The 19,570-nt window shown below is 38.5% G+C and overlaps 1 protein-coding gene across 2 annotated transcripts; it reads left to right on the forward strand.

Annotated features, from left to right (window-relative positions):
* arih1 (ariadne ubiquitin-conjugating enzyme E2 binding protein homolog 1 (Drosophila)) lies at positions 1-18,075 on the forward strand. 2 transcript variants are annotated; one of them, XM_053234704.1, is made up of 14 exons: positions 1-468; positions 2,276-2,343; positions 2,471-2,615; positions 4,863-4,955; positions 5,552-5,607; positions 8,944-9,010; positions 9,218-9,324; positions 11,412-11,454; positions 12,158-12,229; positions 12,318-12,448; positions 12,545-12,602; positions 12,752-13,012; positions 13,178-13,290; positions 14,148-17,331. In XM_053234704.1, the coding sequence occupies exons 1-14, from the start codon at positions 184-186 to the stop codon at positions 14,218-14,220; spliced, it is 1,572 nt and encodes a 523-aa protein (XP_053090679.1). In that variant the 5' UTR covers positions 1-183; the 3' UTR covers positions 14,221-17,331. The 2 variants fall into 2 exon arrangements, with proteins under 2 accessions (XP_053090679.1, XP_026783221.1); XM_026927420.3 differs by lacking the exon at positions 14,148-17,331 and adding an exon at positions 17,338-18,075 and having other exon boundaries at positions 3-468.
* Positions 18,076-19,570: the final 1,495 nt, after the last annotated feature.

The following is a 19,570-nucleotide window of genomic DNA, read 5'->3' on the forward strand; positions in this document are numbered from 1 at the left end:
TCGGCAGCAGCGTCCGATCTGTTGTTATTTTCTCTGCAGCTAAAAAATCAGGAATGCTAAGAGGCTAAAGCGTTTTTTTTCTCCCCCCACTTCCAGGTCGTTCTTTTATTTCTCCATAATCGCCGTTTCTGCTCAGACACCCGTATATACCCTGGCTTGTCACGACCCAGCGTCGATCTAGTAATGGACTCGGACGAGGGTTACAATTATGAATACGACGACGAGGAAGAGGAGTGCAGCGAGGACAGCGCTGAAGAGGAAGCCGAGGACGACACCCTGGAGCTCGGCGACGTGGAGCTGGTCGATCCCGTGGTGGCCGGCGGCGAGCGAGACGAGTGCGGGGAGACCGGCGGCAGCGGCCTCGGCCCGGGACAGGACGACGAGGACTACCGCTTTGAAGTTCTCACCGCCGAGCAGATCCTCCAGCATATGGTGGAGTGCATCAGGGAGGTCAACGAGGTCATCCAGGTAAATGTTTAGGAGCTTAGAGTGGCTGTGGAAGGCTTTCAGTGTTTAACCGAAAACTGAAACGGTGCTGTTTTATCAGAGATTAGCCGTCTCTCTGGGTGCACACTTACAGGCTTACAGGTTTAACTGATAATCCTCCAGCTGCTCCTACATTAACCTTCAGTTAGTTACTCAGGATAACTAATAACTAGTTGTCTGAGTAGATAGTGTGAAGTAGAGAAGAGCTGGTTAACTAACGTTAACTAATAAACGCCCTGATAAACAACCATGACAAGAATGACACTGGACAGCTAGCCTAGCCTAGCTAATTTGTTGTCATTTCACTTAACCTTAAACATTTCACTTCACCTAAATACTTATTTATTTTCTTCGCCGTAGCTTTTAGGGTATCTGTCATACGTTAGCTAGCTAGTTTTTTTTTAAATATATATATGCTCACACAACTCTTCTAAGCTAATTAGGTAGTTAATTAGCTGCCTAGCTTCCTACGTGCTAATACAAACTCTTTTTGAGAGTGCGTTCCGTTTAAAAGTTTATAACCCCTATGATATTTGTCAACACCCCATAATCTGACCATGTACACTGTTTTTAAGAGTTGTTGTTTCCACTCGTTTTGTGTCACAGTGCTTTTGTGTGCCCAGAAATATCAGTTGTAAAGTCAGCTACATGGCTAGCTTGCTATCCTGGCTGTGTTTCGTCGCGACAACAACATGGCGGAACTTGTGCTTTATCATGGCTGTTAGGCTTCATAAATGGCTTAAAATGTTCGTCTACAATTCACTTAAGATTTACAGCTTATTATGGTTACTTTTTTTTCTTCAAAAGACAGACCCTTATAATGTATTAATAGCGCCAGTAATATGACAGGTAATGCTATGTGTATGTGCTAAGCTGGATGGATTATTTGGGCCAGGTCAAAAATCAGTTCCATTATTAAATATGTTAGGATTATGATGACAAAATATGCTTTTGTGTAATGAGACACAGAATATAATTACAATAAGGGGCATGTATTTTTTCTTTTTTTAAATCTCGAAACTAGGTTAAATTGTTATGTAGGAACCCAGATGTAGAGTTTATGTAATGAAATAGAAACAGTTGTTGCATATTTTGGCAGCATGATTAATACTGAAGGTCACATTTTTTCCCCATTGTCTATAACTGTATTAGATTGTGAAAGCTGCTGGTCACACAAATGTCTTTAATTCCATTAGCTTTATCAGGGACTGTGGCATGTTGCTTTTGTTGCTTCTTGTCAAGTTTTGAAAACACAGAATCACACGTCAGAGCCGCTGGAATGAAGAGGTTCATCCACCCATCTATTTATAGTATGTAGTTCATATCAGGATCATTTTATAAAGTGTGACCTGCAAGCTAAATCAACTTGGTGGGACTCAATACCTCTTGGTTTAAAAGATCAGTATTTGCGCTTTCGCCGTATTAGTGAATATGGCTATGATGGACAACAGTTCTGTTTATATTTGTATGAGAGCTGTTACTATAAATAAACTGAGCGACGTAACAAAAATTGTATGCCATGAAGGTAATACACAATACATCTCCCTTATGCTCTTTTTAAACTGTTTAGTACACGCTTTGCGGTTAGAAGTAAAGGCTTACAAGGACCGAACCTTGAATAAGACCTGAGCCGCTTGTTCTGATTTAAGCAATGAAAACTGCTGATCAAAATGTATTAAAATGCAGTTCATTTCACTAATACTCGCACTGCCATTATTCTGTTACTGTTTTGCGTATGGACAGAATAAACCAAGTGTAATGTTGTCTAATGAAAATTTTGATTTTACAGAATCCTGCAACAATCACAAGAATACTGCTTAGTCATTTCAACTGGGACAAGGAAAAGCTTATGGAAAGGTAAAAGTTTTCCATCATTTCTTTATCGCTAAAGCTTAGTTTGCTTTTTATGTTTGTTCCTCAGTTCATATTTTTCATCGATGAATAGTCAAATCTGAATAAAAGACAACCAGTTTGTATTTTACAGGTACTTCGATGGTAACCTGGATAAACTGTTTTCCGAGTGTCATGTCATAAACCCTAGTAAAAAATCCAGGACGCGCCTCATGAATACACGATCGTCAGCTCAGGATATGCCATGTCAGATCTGCTATCTCAACTATCCTAATTCGGTGAGTGCCGTCCAGTGGTGCAGAGCCATACGGGTTTTTGTGCTTTTCTGTTACCAGTCTAACTTGACATCCTGATATTAAAATGAATTACACATTAGACTGCACTGGCGAGAAAAGATCTCACGCTTGGTGTTAATGTATTGTGGTGTATGAGTTCAGATCACATTAACTGAGATGTGGGGTTTTCAGCTGATGGGATACTTCCATACGAGTATGTTCAGCTTTTCATGAATCATTTTCTGTGATCTAGTGTTAGCACTTTTTTAAATCTCTGGATTATTCAAATTATGTATAAAGCAGCAGGGTGGAGGAACAGAAGAGCCGTAATGTCTGCAGAGGATCTGAGACAGTTGACTGTTTGTGTAGATGCACATTTATCCATGTTTATGTATCAACTTTGTTACACAAGTTAAACTGGGAGACACCATTAGACCAAAGTTTTAGAGGTAGAGAGGTAGAGAGCAGGCAGTTACTGTCTCTCCCCCTTTCTTATGTTTTTTTAAACTTTTTTTTTTTTTATCATCAAGTTGCTTCATTTAATCTAGATAATAATACAGCATAATATATGGTTTTTGATCACACTGCAGATTTCCACACTTGTCTAAGTTTGTGTATTTCTTTTTGCTAGTTTAATGCTTTCTCCTTATGCAAAGGAATGCACTAGCTTTGGGACAGGAATGGGGATAACCTGCTTAAAGGATAGCTTATTGTCAGAATAATGGCATTATTTGAAGCCCTTATTATTTTATTTTCTCACAATTGTTTTGGCAAGCATTAAATTATATACTACTTCAAATGTCTTATCTGCAATTGAGATAAACACAATGCAAAATATTATTCCATCATGCTTCAGGGTGTTTAAAGTTTAAATTTATTTCCAAGAAATAAAATCTGACCTTTTTAACCTTTCATGAATATACAATAAAATGAGCAAACCGTATCTCACACCCAGTGTTTTTAGCTTTGTAGCTGTACCACATACTGTGACATAATGCCTTATGTTATTGTTTTTGGACACAAATGATGAAACCCTTTTGTAAACTAATTGTGTTTAGGATACTAAAGACAACAAATTTTGAACAACACACTCGGGGATCTCCTACACTTGACCCGATTCATAGAGACGCTTGACGTCTTAACAACACGTCATTTGTAGAGTTATGCTTTTACGCTTTGAAATGTGCTTTTTGAAATTTTACTAAAAACACCTGGAGAATGCTTGATTTTTTCATTATTAGTGAATATGTAAGGAATCAAACACGACAGGGTGCGCTGTTATAGAAAACTAATTTAGGATTTGGTGCGGTGGTGTTACCCCCGAAGCTGATTCCCCCCCCCCCCCCCCCCTCCCTCCTTCCATAACTGTTAAACATCTCCTAACAGAAAACCTCACCAAATCGACGAGACTTTTTTTTTTTTTTTTTTTTGTCAAATACAGGGGGGGAAAAAAGTCACTTTATAATTAGCCTTAGGTTGTCTGGAGCTTCCTCCATAAAGTCCTTGTGAATGAGTTGCTACTATAGAAAGAATGATGTATTGAACGAGTGCATTAATGCTCAATAACATTGCAGTATTAGTTATGCTGTGACATCAGTATACCTGGCAACCAGTTCAACTTACAGTGACTTGAAGATAAGTTACAGTTTTTGGTTACAGCAAGGACCATACCATACATTCTGGAAGAGTATTTCGAGATCTGCAAGAGAGAAGTCTTCAGTGTTGTAACATTTATACTTTGTACGAAATATCCTAATTATAACACTTGAGCATTGAAATACACCAGTGTAAATTGCAAATGGACACGTCTCACGGTCTAAGCTGTTTATCCAGCTGTGTTTTAAAATGTAGCTACTTTTTTTGTTTTTTAAGCTGTAGTGTTGTGTCAAAGCCATATTCATTTGTATTTTACTCAGTGGCTGCTGGGAAGATGCCTAAATTTTCACTTTCAAAAAGCTGTTTGCGAATATTTGCTTTTCCCGTAAGGTTGTTGAGGCACTTGGATAAATTACGTAGCCAGTAGCCTGAAACCACTTCCTGACAGACTTCAGTTTGCTTAATGCTTAAGAAAGTTGTGTACTAACTTCCTGTAGGGTTTATGGCCATTCTGTAGGAGACAGAACTGCTTTGCTCTTCCAGATGACTCTAATTTACAAAACTGTGACTTGCTAATTGTACATAATGCTGGATAATGTTCTAAACTGCTGTGTTTGCGTAGTGTTTGTATTGATTTATAATTCTTTCTCGCAGTACTTCACTGGTTTGGAATGTGGGCACAAGTTCTGCATGCAGTGCTGGGGCGACTACTTAACCACCAAAATCATAGAAGAAGGAATGGGCCAGGTACCCTCTCTTCCTGTTTTTTTTTTTTTTTTTTTCCTTTCTTTTTTTATTGTCTTATCTCAAAGTTGTTTATCTTGTTCCCAACCCTGGTCCCAGAGCACCTCCTGTCCTAGATGTTTTAGTGTTTTCTCTGCTCCTAACACACCCACTTCAACTCCGGAAGGGCTGTTAATTAGCTGACTCATTGAATCAAGAGTGTTAGGAGCAGGGAAACAATAAAATGTGCAGAAAAGGGGTTTGTCCATGACCAGGGTTGGGAACCTCTCATCTGGACAATTGTATGAGGTCTTTATGGCAAAGGGTTTTTTTTCCCCCTCACATACAAAGAGATGTGTCATAGGCAGACTCTTGAAAAAGCACAAGCTTTGGGACAAGGACGGAAAACTTGTGAAAACTGAAGGATCAGTATGATAGCTTTTTTCCCTTGTTGTAGTATATATAAATATAGAGTTGTGCTCTGAGATCAACATATTTAAGAAGCACAGAATCCTACCAGGCCCTCTTGTTCTCTAGTTATCTCTCTGGTAATAGATTGTAAAAATTACCTTTGATTTGCCTTTTTAAAATCATTCTTTGTATCCATGTTCTCATTCCAGACCATTTCCTGTCCTGCACATAGTTGTGATATCCTGGTTGATGACAACACAGTTATGTAAGTGCTTGAGCTGTTTATATTTGTGTGTATGTATACTGAAGGTGTGTGGCTAGGTGTTCATCCTGCTCTAGGTCAGGCGGTTTCTTGTGATTTATCTGGAAATGGTCATGATGTAAAGCTCTTGGGGGGGGGACTCATATGAGGAAAAGGAGTACTCAGTGTGAATATATGCCAGCTGAATGCCATGTTTGTTAGCACAGAAGATAATCTGTTGTCCCACCTTGTAGTAAAGCTCACAATAATTGTATTAACCTACATGTTGATCTTGCTGTACAGGCATTGGTGCATATGCGTAATCCGAAGAGTGTGTGTAAGAGGAGTAGCGTCAGTGAATAAGTAAAGGTGGTACATTTATAGCAAAAAAAAATAAATAAATAAAAAATTTCATTCTTCTGGTTTTCACGTGTGGACATCTACCTAATTTTAATGTACTAATACTCATAAGAATTAATGAATGGATATTAAGATTTGAAGAAAGATTTGAAGAAAAAAAATTATTAATTAATTATTATATAAAAAAATTAATTATTATTATTATTAATTAATAATAATTAATTTCTTATTTATAATTAAGAAATATAATTTTAAAAGCAGTTAAACTTTCCTCCTCCTGGAGAAATGTACATGTTTGTGATTTGATGGATGTCATGGGTAAGACATAAAACACATCAGGAAGTGTTGCTTTAGGAAAATAATCAGTGACGGGGTGTAATGCGAAGCGGAGGGTCATTATCACCCCAAGGTTGATTCTTTTCCGATAACAGCACAATTCGCCAATGATTACAATTTTTATTTATTAAAGAATGACATTTCATAATTTTTTTTAATTGATTTATAGTTATGTTTAATGTTGTGAGATGTCCGAGGCAAAGTTAGAGCCTTACATTTCTTATGTAACTGCTATGAAGATTTGTTCCCATGCCAGCCTCGCTTTTATTCCCTCTCACTTGAAGTACATAAGGCAAAAAAGCAGCTTGACATGTTGATGAGAAACTGCAAACCCCTCTTTCCTGAAGACTTTTCTGGAAAGCCTAAAGCTCCAGCTTTACCTCTAACTGTTACAAAGTGCTAACACTGGAAAGTCTTTCCAAAAAACACTAAATAAATGTCTCCTCACAGAAAACGTCACCATATCAAAGAGGATGAGCATTTTTTAAATCCCTTTATGTGAATCATTCACCAAAGAAGTACCTGTGAATTAGTTGTTACTTTAGAAACGATAACGTGTTTGAGCATAAACCATTTGCCTGGTAGCCGAATTATTGTCAGAGCTTTGTTATTGAAAATTAATCAGCATCTTCTGACAAATAAGATTTGAGAATTTGACAGTGGTGTGGTATAAAGAGAAATAATGAGTAGAAATTTAAACACAGCAAAAGCAATGTTTTGAAAAACGCCTGTATTCTTGGCCAAAATTCAGACTTGGCGAAAATTTCTGTCACAGTGTAGATGTGAAATTCTCATTGGCTTAACAAACCTTTAGTGACAGTGCATGTTTACATTGATCTGTCAGAACAGATATATACAGATTATAATTACTAAACCAGTACATGAAGGTACAGAAATGAATGCTCCTGGTAAGAGCAGCGATTAGTGGAAAATGAAATGTGCTACATGTGTTCTGGTGTAAAATGTTAATCATGTTCAAACCCTATATAGCCTAAGGGTTAGGTTTAGGTTGAGGTTTATTGGGACATCAGGTAAATTGGGACAGTTAAATTTAGAAGTCGTTATTTTTTGGCCCGATAAGTCCTACTAAGCCATTGATAGAAATAACATGACGTAATTGGTATGATATAATGGGGGTGGTCAGCATCAAACAGGACGTTGACCCCAAACGTTTTGAGGTAGGAAAATGATTTTTTTATTTTATAAGGTTATAAAATTGAGATGTCTAATACTATATTCCATATGTATAATTAAAATGTACTTCTGAAACAAAATAAGCAGAACATTGGTTCAAATTATGTAGTGATGTTCATAATTTAATCACTGATTATACATTATTTATTTTCTGTATTTTGAAATTAATAAACCAAAAAAAAAAAAAGAGTTTGTCATGTTATCAAGAAACCAAAAAACATTAAAGTCTTCTTTAGTTTAATACATTAAACAGAGTTGTATGGAACATTATTGGATATGTATTATCTCTCTCTCATCCTGCGAGCTTCGAATCTGGCTGCCCGCTCTTGCCTGCGTGAGGAGTAAAAACCTTCTGCTCCTGAGACTTTGTCATAGTGCACACCTCCATTTTGCACAACACAACAGTGCTGCTTTCTGCATCAAAATACTGCCAGGCACGGCTTTGCTTTTTCACACTTTCTCATTGACATTCAAGTGGCATGACGAATAACTAAATAGTGATTTCATTATTCAAATACTGGCTCCTCAAATGTTTAACCAGGTATTCAAATACTAGTGCATAACTAGTAGATGTAACTGTGTAACTGTGTATAGATCTTTAGCAATATATTCTATAATAGCTGCTGCTGTTACTAAGGTAGGCCAGATACTGGATGTAAAGTCCCCTCTGAAAGTATTGGAATGGCAGGGACAATTCTTTTGTTTTTGCTATACACTGAAGGCATTTGGGAATTAGTGACATCACCAACAACCTCCGCAGGGCAGGCGTGAAAGTGTCACAATCCACCGTTCAAAGACTTTGAGAGCAGAAATATAGAGGCCATGCCACAACATGCATACCACTCATCAGCAGTAATAATGGGAACGTCAGAATGGAATTCACAAGGAAATGAATTCAGAAATCTCCAGAAAGATTCTGTCTGCCAGTTTACAGAGAAATGCATCCAATCTAATTGGGAGGAACGTCAACATGCAGCAAGACAATAACCCAAAACACACTGACAACACAACAAAGGACTTCATCAGGGGAAAAAATGTGGAAGGTTTTAGACTTTCCAAGTCAATCACCAGACCTTTTTTTTTATAAATCTGTATGCATTTTTAATCCTGTTTGAATGCACAATCTTCCTAAGGTGAAAGAAAAACATGTTAGTACATATAGTCATGCAAATTGTTCTCTCAGTTTAAGTAGATTCAGTGAAGTATTTTTTAAGGGCAGTTAAGAGCAGACTTTTGATTATGACCAGATCCTGAGAAATCACAGGAAACTTCACTGTTATCAAGTAGGCCAGGATGCAGGACTTTCACCGCCAGTGAGAATTTCTTTTTAAACAAAGAAAGAAATCAAGAAAGATAATGACTTTATAATGCTTGACTCTTTTTTTTTTTTTTTTTTTTTTTTTTTTTTTTAAAATATTCTTTTTATAAGTAGGCAGAATAACATGTTATTCTCTGTATGTCTATTTCCAGGCGACTGATAACAGATTCGAAAGTGAAGTTGAAGTACCAACATTTAATAACCAATAGTTTTGTAGAGGTAAGTGCTTCTGCTTTTCTCCTGGTTTATCTGGAGTTTACCTGAGTTAACCTCAGAATATAGAAGACTTAAAGTGGTAATTTTGAACATCTTGTTTGAATAGTTATGCAAAACAATATTTTGCATCTGATTGCCTACATGGAAATGACCTTATTCAGGAATTTTGCAAATATCTTGTGCAAACTTTGACTTTTACTTTCTGTGCAGTGCAATCGACTGTTAAAATGGTGTCCAGCTCCTGACTGCCATCACGTAGTCAAAGTCCAGTACCCCGATGCCAAACCCGTTCGCTGCAAGTGTGGCCGGCAGTTCTGGTAAGAGGCCTCTGAGCCGCACATATTAGATTATCTGATAAAACCTTGGCATTGCTGGAGCCGGCTCCAGTGCCAGGCAAAGCACCTGACTGACCAGAACTCAGGAGTTTCCCTCCCCGCTAACTCTGTCACCTTGTCCGCTCACAACTTTCTGTTTAAAGTTTCCTCCCTAATCCCTTTAACTGGAACAGGACACTGGAATAAAGCGATTTACCTGCTGTGGCCTTCCTCCCCTCTCACACAGATTACTGCTGACGTCACTGATTTAAGTTGGCTTTTATGTTTTGAAGATTTTCATATTGGATGACAGTGCTGATACTGAGAGAATTCTTTCTGAATCTTAGTAATCATTTGTTGACTCAAACATTGTATTGGCCCTGTGTTCGAACACCATCTGCATCATCGGCCGCTGGCTGCCCTGAAGTAATCACTGAGGAGGAAGAGGGTGGGGGCATGTCACTCACAGAAACATGCGTCACTTTATTTATTTATTTATTTATTTATTTAGTGGTAGAAGCTATATAGATATATTTTGTGTATAAATGTATATTGTGGCCAGTTTGAGTTCAAATACTTGACAGACAAAACCATCGGCTCCTTAAATTCCTGGGCGCTGATAACGACTATACAGAGTCCGTTGTGTTCGCGCCAAAGACAAAACTTAATAGCAGTATAGTCTTTGGCTGTTCTGTATGCCTATGATCTCTCTTGTATTGCTCTGCAGTTGTTTAAATGGGAGATGATTGCGTGCTGTTTTTGAGGAATAAAATGCTCACTGAAGCATTGTAACCAGTGCAAAATAATAAATACTCATTTTAAACCCAGCGCCTGTCACCGGCACTAAGCTTATTTTGTCGCGCTAATAAACTTTATTTGATCATATGCCGTGGTAATGCATGTTTGTAAGGGGAATTCTGTCTCTTCAGCGAGTCAGATCATTTGGCTCAGTTCATCAGAAATAGCTGGCTTTTGGCATCTTTTTTAAATAAACTGGTCCAAGTTTGCAATATTTTGACCCCTGATCATTCTTCTTTGCTTAATTATGGCTGAAATTGTTTTGCTTACTTTGCTTTCTAATTATCAAAATAACATTGCTTTGTACAGCATTATATAAAATTAGTTTATCATGCTGTCTTATACACGCAGCTGAGAGTCAGTTATGCATCTCACCAGCTCAGAAGTTGAAAAGAGATTTCCATTAAATTCTGATTAAATTACACCGCAAGTGTAATGACATTGCTTACATCTACAAAAGAAGGAAAAAAACAGTTTGTACATGTGAGTCTTTTCTCAACATTCACGTAAAAGATCCGACTTGCTTGCGAAAGACACATGGCTAGTGTGAATAGCCGTGTGTAGCCATAGTGTGATGTGAATGAATGAGTCATGGGCCAGACGAAATCAATGAATTAGTTGCCTGAAGTGTTAAATAATGAATGTGTCACTAGCAGTATGAATTGAAAAGCTTGGCTCCAGTTCTTTGATGTTAAATGTGTTTGAAGGAGGTTCACTCGATGTTCAATGCTGAGACACTACTTCTGGGTTCTGCATGGTAGAAACAAGATTTTAACCCCCCCCTCCACCCCTTTATGAGTGTGAGATTGACAAGCATGTTTGTCAGAAAGACCAGCACAGAGAGAGTGTGGGAATGTAATAAGTAAGCTTGTGGCCCAGGACAAGCTGACATAGTAGTTTGGCAATCACATGTATCAAATATACTAGTGACATTGAGTTCTCTCTTATTTTGACTCAGAAATGATCAAAATGAGACAGAACTCAAACCATCATAGTCACACAACGCACTTCATTTTACTGTATATAAGTATACAATTGGATGACAATAAAAGACTAAATAAACTACTAGTATGAGCTTGCTAGTAAATGCTTTAGATTGTGAATTGTGCACTTTGGCACTGGTTTTGTGCCTACATTGGACTTTAGAAATGCACATATGTTGTGTGTGAGACTGGAGTCCAGACTATAGAAGTAATTAGAAAGAGTTTCTCTATGATAATTATCAGGGAGGAGGACTGTGTTCTTTTGTGATTAGTCATGCTAATATGTTCTCAATACATTCCCTAATGCAGCTTCAACTGTGGAGAGAACTGGCATGACCCAGTAAAGTGCAAGGTACGACAAAATCACATAACTCTTTCTATTGCTTATAAATGCCTCTAACCTCAGGGTTAAGTACATAATTCATATGACTTTTGTTGTTTTTATGTTGTTTGATTAGAAGTGACTTTATAATTTGATATATATATATATATATATATATATATATATATATATATATATATATATATATATATATATTTTATACACACACACACTATTTTAAAATATTTCTCACTGACAGTTTGTCATAACTTGTCATAATCTAACTGTTGGGGTATCTTATCATTCTCTTCTCTGAATCTGAAGTTGGTTTAAAGGGTCTTTAAAAACTGCATATGTTGCAGCACTGTTGTCTGTAAAGTAGAGATGTAATGTAGAGAATGCAGCTAAAGATGTGTAAAGCTTTGCTTCTAGTGAGACATGTTCCTTCCTTGGCAAAACAGGCACTACCTCTCTCAGTGTCTGTGCTAAGAGCATCTCTAGAGACATGCTTTGTTATTGCAGGGGGAGCCTTGGTAAAAACAAAGGAAGCATCTTGTCCCTTTGCGTCTTTTTGACGTAGATTCGTCTCTTCTTTACATGAGATCATACTTAACCCTTCCTATGTAGCACATGTTGTGACTAATTCTCTGTTGCATTTGTACAATTTAGTTACTTGTTACTATGTCAAGCACATTGACTGTTTTTGACTCAGTGCATTTTTTTCCCCATTCAGTGGTTGAGAAAATGGATTAAAAAGTGTGACGACGACAGTGAAACGTCCAATTGGATTGCAGCAAACACTAAGGTCAGTGATGTGGGATGATCCTAAGTTTTCAGTGCTCTCTTTCTACCTTGTGGCTATATCAGATTGTATTTCTCTTGTTGTGCTGCAGGAATGTCCTAAATGCCATGTGACCATAGAGAAGGATGGCGGCTGCAACCACATGGTGTGTCGGAACCAGAACTGCAAAGCGGAGTTCTGCTGGGTTTGCTTAGGCCCGTGGGAACCCCACGGATCAGCCTGGTGAGTTCAGTGTGGTATGGTCTTGTGGTTAGCTCTTGTTTGTTTGTACTAACAGAAGCCTGACACAGGAATGAAACATATTTGCTGTCATTCCAGGTACAACTGCAATCGCTACAATGAAGACGATGCCAAGGCAGCTAGGGATGCACAAGAGGTAGGCAAAGTTGAACCAAGGGATATTTACAATTACAGCAAATCCTTTAGAAGCCAAACTCGCAGACCTGATATACAGTTTTTGGTTGAATGCTTTTGTTTCTAAGCCGGCTCTGGTAATACACAATTGTACACGTGTGTACTTTGCAGCGCTCCAGAGCAGCCTTGCAGAGGTACCTATTTTACTGCAACCGCTACATGAACCACATGCAGAGCCTGCGCTTCGAGCATAAGCTGTACGCGCAGGTCAAGCAGAAGATGGAGGAGATGCAGCAGCATAACATGTCATGGATTGAGGTGCAGTTCCTGAAGAAGGCTGTGGACGTGCTGTGCCAGTGCCGCTCCACGCTCATGTTCACCTATGTCTTTGCCTTCTACCTCAAGAAGAACAACCAGTCCATTATTTTTGAGGTAAGGTGTAGATCTCATAAGGTTTTGGTAGACTGCTTGGAATCTTTTAGTTGATTATTTTAACTTGTAAGAATATGACATCAGCTTTATGTTAGTGACCGAGCCCCAGCACAGCTAATCTGAAGAAGTGTGTATGAGTGTGTGGTCTGTTTTTTTCTTTTTTAGAACAACCAGGCTGATCTAGAGAATGCCACTGAGGTGTTGTCTGGATACCTAGAGCGAGACATTTCCCAAGATTCACTGCAGGACATCAAGCAGAAAGTACAAGACAAATACAGGTAAGTTTAATGATGCCACTGATTTTCTGTAATCCAGACCGTATTGAAAGGGTTCTGTTGAAAAGCTAAGCACAGAAACCTTGGACCTTGGACAGCTGGCATTGTATGACTGGCCTGTTGAATTTATAAAAGCCAGTCATTTGCATTGTCGCATCATTATTACATTGTAAGTATCATTATAAGTATTTTACATAAATCGAGAAAACGTCTCATTTGTCACATGTCCCATGTTGCTGTTGCTGGGACTGGAGTTTTCAGAGAGTGAACAGTTGCTGGTTGCTTGTTATTAGGCTTAGCTGCGTTTCATTTAAGCTAGCTTCATTCACTGCATACAGCATTAGTGGTTTTGACTGTGAGTGTATTAGTGGGGTAGAACTGGAATGGAGAGAACCTTTTTGTTTTCTCTGAAAGTATTTTGGAAAGTGCATAATTAAAGCAAAAGAAAGTGATTTTACCCTGTTCGAATAGTATGTTCTGCTCTTTTCAAAGCGGCACACGTTCTATTCTGCCAAATAGCAGGATGAAGACTGAAATGCAGAATCAAATTAGACTTGAAAAGCTGTTAGGTTGTATTTTCTTTTAGATGCAAACCACCTGATGGACCTGGTTTGTTGCACAAGTTTTCACTTTCATTATAACATTGCTGTTAAAAAACAACTTCAACATTTTACCAAGGATAGGGCTCTGTCATGTAATCTGGAAATGTCTGGATTTGGCCATGGCAATATTCAGTCCATACCTAAACACATTAGTTGGATTGTGCAGATGAGCTCAAGTGAAAGTTTTTGCGTCAAACTTTGTGCAAAAAAACTTTGTATAACCTCACACTGTATAATACTTTGTGTTGTATGATATAGGATCAACTCTAGCATTACGGAAGTACTTGCGCAGGAAGAACTTGTGCAGTGCCGTCACATTCTGTCAGGGTAAATGGAGAATGTTCATTTATATCAAATAAAATCTGTTACTGTATGTCCGACTTAGCTATCATTAGACAAGTATATAGTTAACATACACTGACCAGCCATAACATTAAAACCACTGACAAGTGAAGTGAATAACATTGATTATCTTGTTACTGTGGCACCTTTAAAGGGGTAGGGCATATTAGGCAGCAAGTGAACAGTCAGTTCTCAAAGCTGATGTGTTTGAAGCAGGAAAAATGGGCAAGTGTAACGATCTGAGCGACTTTGGCAGGTCTTGTGGGGTGTTCTTGGTATGCAGTGGTTAGTACCTACCAAAAGTGGTTCAAGGAAGGACAACCGGTGAACCGGAGACAGGGTCATGGGCGCCCAAGGCTCATTAATGCACGTGGGGAGCGAAGACTTGCCCGTCTGGTCCGATCCCACAGAAGAGCTACTGTAGCACAAATTGCTGAAAATGTTAATGCTGGCTGTGATAGCAAGGTGTCAGAACACACAGTGCATTGCAGCTTGCTGTGTATGGGGCTGTGTAGCCACAGACCAGTCAGAGTGCCCATGCTGGCCCCAGTCTACTGCTGAAAGCACCTACAATGGGCACGTGAGCATCAGAACTAGACCATGGAGCAATGGAAGAAGGTGGTCTGCTCGGATTTTCTTTTATGTCGTGTGAACGGCCGGGTGCGTCGCTTACCTGGGGAAGAAATGGCGCCAGGATACACTATGGGAAGAAGGCAAGATGGCGGAGGATGTGTAATGGTCTGGGCAATGTTCTTCTGGGAAACCTTCCTGGCATTCATGTGGATGTTGCTTTGACACATACTACTTGCCTAAACATTGTTGCAGACCAAGTACACCCCTTCATGGCAACGTTATTCCCTAATGGCAGTGGCCTCTTTCAGCAGGATAATGCACCCTGCCACACTGCAAAAATTGTTCAGGAATGGAACATAACAAAGTGTTCAAGGAGTTGACTTGGCATCCAGATTCCCCAGATCTCAATCCGATCGAGTGCTGTACAAACAAATCTGATCCATGGAGGCCCCACCTCACAACTTACAGAACTTAAAGGATCTGCTGCTAACATCTTGTAACACTTTGCTGCTAACATCTTGGTGCCAGATACCACAGCACACCTTCAGAGGTCTTGTGGAGTCCATGCCTCAACGGATCAGAGCTGTTTTGGTGGCACAAGGGGGATCTACACAATATTAGGCAGGTGGTTTTATGTTATGGCTGATTTAGTGTATAGACAAGTACAGTCATGGGGATAAGAAAGTATACCCTCCTTAAATTCTGTGTTTTTATTTATCAAGATTAACTAATCTTGTGCATTTCATTTGCAACACTTGGCTGCTAATTACTCTTAATGACTGTGGAAGTAGGAAAGGTATATTTTTTTTTCTCACCTCTTTTCTGAATGTTGGTTTGCATTTTAGAAAAAATGACATGTTGAAATCTGTTGAGTTTTTTATTGTTACCTGAGGTTGATTGTTTATAGAAGTTGCTGAGGACCACACAATTGTTTTTAGGCCTTGATAAGTAAAAACATAGAATTGAAGGAGGGTGTACTTTCTTTTTTCCATGGCCATATATGGTAATGCCGAAATGGTCAAAAACCATTTTCGGACAAGCAAATGGGACAAAGATTTTGACCTAAAACATTTAACAGGTTTACAAAGAAGTGTCAAATCTAACACTTTACAAATAATGCTAATAGTAATAAAATATTATGAAGTAGTTAAATATGCTGGGGTTTTTCATTTTGTTTTGTGTTGGTCTCTCCAAGCTGTACTGCTGATAAAATTATTATGCCCCCCTGCCCCCCTGTTAACACTCCTTAAACCTGAACTGGTCAAAATACTTTTTTTTAGGCTATTGGCTCTGGATGATTCAATCATTTATCACTTTTTTCAAAATGGTAATTTGTGAACAGGAAAAAAAAATCACTATTGCATAAGCCTAATTACAAACATTTTTTAATCTTTAAAAATTTTAAAAATCTTTAAAACCCAGTGTTTTTGATACTATAGCACTATTTAAAGTTTAAGCTTAAAAAAACATTAATTGCATGTGTTGTTCATCTTCATTTTTTGATTATTTTCTTGAGTGAGCCAATAATTTTTGATGATTGCAGTATGATTTGGTTGAAGTATTCTCCAGGGCACTAGAAAGACTGATCTGGAATGACTTGGGTAACTGGGTCAGCCTTTACCCGACTGGTTCACAGCTGTGTTAGCTGCATTTATCCCACTGAGCAAGCCTTCAAGATTATTCAAAACAGGAGCTTACCTGCTATTGCTATAGTGTTAATGCTGTTCTGTAAATTATTGTGCACAAATGGCACAGCCTTTATTATAGAAAAAGGATGTGTGCATAACTTGAAGCCGATATTAGTATTAGTATTAGGATTAGTATGCTATTTTACATTTTTTTTTGTACACTTAAAATGTTGAATAGGGAATAACGTGCATTAGCTAATAAATAAATAACTAGGGTGGACTATAAACTTGTTTTGCAACCTACGTTCACATTTCTTGGGATTTGGCTCACTTTGACTCCCCCAAATAAAATCTTTGCTCTTCCCTCTGGTTTTGATTGTGAAAAAAAATTCTATTGCCTTCTTCCTATAAAAAGCAAGACCTCACAAAGGAATACAACAAATGCAGTCATAATGATTTCAGTAACCTTTGCTGTTTGTGCAAAAGCTGATGTTACAACCATAGAAAAAGTCACATACAATATTAAGCTATCTGAAAGAGGTTACAGATGTCAAAATAAATTCACCTTGAATGCATGTAATATAGATGCACATTTGTGTGAATATCAGTGACTGAGGAGTTGGAACAGGTTTAAAATATTCCATTCATTTTACTTAGACTTGCTTTGAAATAGGGAGAAAACACAAATCAAAATGTCATGAGTCTGTTGTGTCTGGCCAGTTGCCATTTTGAGAATGTGAAGCCAAAAGTGAGTAGTTGTCTAATTTCAGGCTGTTAGTCATCTCATGAGTAAGACTGCTGTCTGTCTCCATGGCAGTGTAACTCAATCCCTCACAACAAAATGTTTTAAATGTAGTGATAGTGCATCACTTTGTGTCCTGTGTAACATTAACTCTTGCGTGCAGATACTGTGAGAGCCGACGGAGAGTTCTGCTGCAGCATGTGCACGAAGGCTATGAAAAAGACCTGTGGGAGTACATCGAGGATTGAGGCAGCGTCCTCCTGCTACAGACTCTCGGAGAGTGCCTCCATCAACTAGAGCGCTGATGCAACTGAACCGGGGCAGCACAAGCCTCAAGCTGCTGCCCTGTTCCCTCCCGCCGTCCCACCATCCCACCCGCCCACCTCCCTTTTTTTTTTTTTTTTTTTTTTTTTTTTTTTCCCTCCTCCCCTCTGTGGCTTTTCGGTTTTCATACTGAAAGTAAATTATATTTAAATGAAAAAGGAATATTCAAAATAAAATAATCAATAATGTGTACAGCAGTATTGTTAACGGTGAACAAGCGCGAAGACTGAGATTCAAGAAAAGCAAGTGGATGGTTTAAAAAAAAAAAAAAAAAAAAAAAAAAAATCTTGTCCAGGATGGTGTTGTAACACTTCTTCCCCATCATCTATTACCTTTTTCATGAATGTTTTCAATTCATTTCATTTTCTTTTATTTTGGCCTGTTTGTTTGTGTGCGGGCAGAGGACTTTTTTCATAATGGCTTTAATTGTCCTGATCATGATCTCTTGCATGGTCAGGTCCATGTCTGGGTTGCTGAATGTTTGCTGAAAACAAAACAAAACAAAACAAAAAAAAAAAAATCAAATTGGTATTTTTCAATTTGTACATAATGCATATGCATGGGAGTTAAAGAGCAGGAGTGGCACGTGTTTGCATACTTTTTAAATTTAAGGAAATATTTATTCTTTTCAAATATTAAGGAAAAAAAACCAGATGTATATTTGCTGTGTAGAATGAGTGTCTCTCCCCGCCCTTGTTTGTCCCTCTTCCGAAGCGTTTCGGACGTTGGATGCTTAACCCAAAACAGGAGTCCAAATCTCTCCATCTTTTTCACTCCGTCAAACCGGAGCATGGCTGTAGGAGACTGAAGACTGAACTCTGCCAAAAAAAAAAAAAATAAATAAAAAAAAAAGCAGTATGCCAAGGAGGAACGTTTAGTTTGCTGCAGGTCTAACTAGCTAAAAGCAACGAGAGCTCACTGTCATGAAGAGCCCGAGATGTAGAACGCTATCGTTTTCGCGATTCTTATGGAGAGTTGTAAGACACAGTACCTGTAGGAGCACATGCCAGCCACAAAGAATATGGCGCTCAACCGGGCTCTTCCTGGTTTGTGTATTTTTCCCGAGTAAATAGATTTTGAACTGTGATCTCATTTTAAAGTGATAACTTTTGGGAGCCAAACTGAGTGACATTCACTCATTATATTTATAAATATATATATATAAGGTTACATGCACACAAACACTATATATATATCGTTTGCATGAATGTAACCTTTTATATGCTCTGCATCTCTCTCTTAAGGTTCCTGTTCTTCCCAAAAAAATTTTCTTTGGTGCACTTGTGGGGCAGGTTTGAAGGCATTGACATGTATGAATGAAACTGTTCAGTTAACAGCATTAGTGAAAGCAAGCTGTCTGCATTGAGCCAATGTCGAGCACAGGTGTATACTGAACCGTGCAGATCTGGTCGTCAGTCATCTCTTGTTTTGCTGTGAAATTTCATGTGCTTTTAACCATGTTTAGCTCAGGGGTCATGTGTATTAAAGATTCTCATTGTACAAGTGCTGATTTTTCCCCTTTTTTAACAAGTTGCAAGTTGCGCTGATTTTTTTTGATTAGTACTTTACCCTGAGACGCCTTTATACACATGAGGACATGTGTCACTTGCAATGAGTTTCATCAAGAGCTTTAGTAGTTCGGTAGCAAAGCATTCTGTTAGCAGATATGGTTGAGCCTACATGTCGTCATGGTTGGAGTTGTACGTTTGGTTTCACACGTGTTAGGATTACAAGAATGACATGCCGCAGTGTTGATTGCTTTGAGTATGGAGAGTGTGTGTGTTGGGGGGGTTTCTGTGTCTAGCTGGTGGTCAAGTGGATCGAGGCAGGGCATCCGTGCACACAGCACTAGTGCAGGTCAGCTCATGTGGTGGCTCATGCTCAGTGTCCATCAAGAAAAGGACTGGACAGAAGGGGAGTGCATTACAAAATGTTATTAAAACTGTCTTAAAAAGGCATTCTCTAATTTACGTGTGTGTGTATGTGGGTTGGGGGGTAGTGTCAATAGAGCTCTCCTTCAGCGAGGTGTTCCATGTGCATCTGAAATACACAGATGGCTGAGAGCAGTGAGG

The sequence above is a fragment of the Pangasianodon hypophthalmus genome, chromosome 6, assembly GCF_027358585.1.
Source record: "Pangasianodon hypophthalmus isolate fPanHyp1 chromosome 6, fPanHyp1.pri, whole genome shotgun sequence".
Classification (NCBI taxonomy): Eukaryota; Metazoa; Chordata; class Actinopteri; order Siluriformes; family Pangasiidae; genus Pangasianodon; species Pangasianodon hypophthalmus.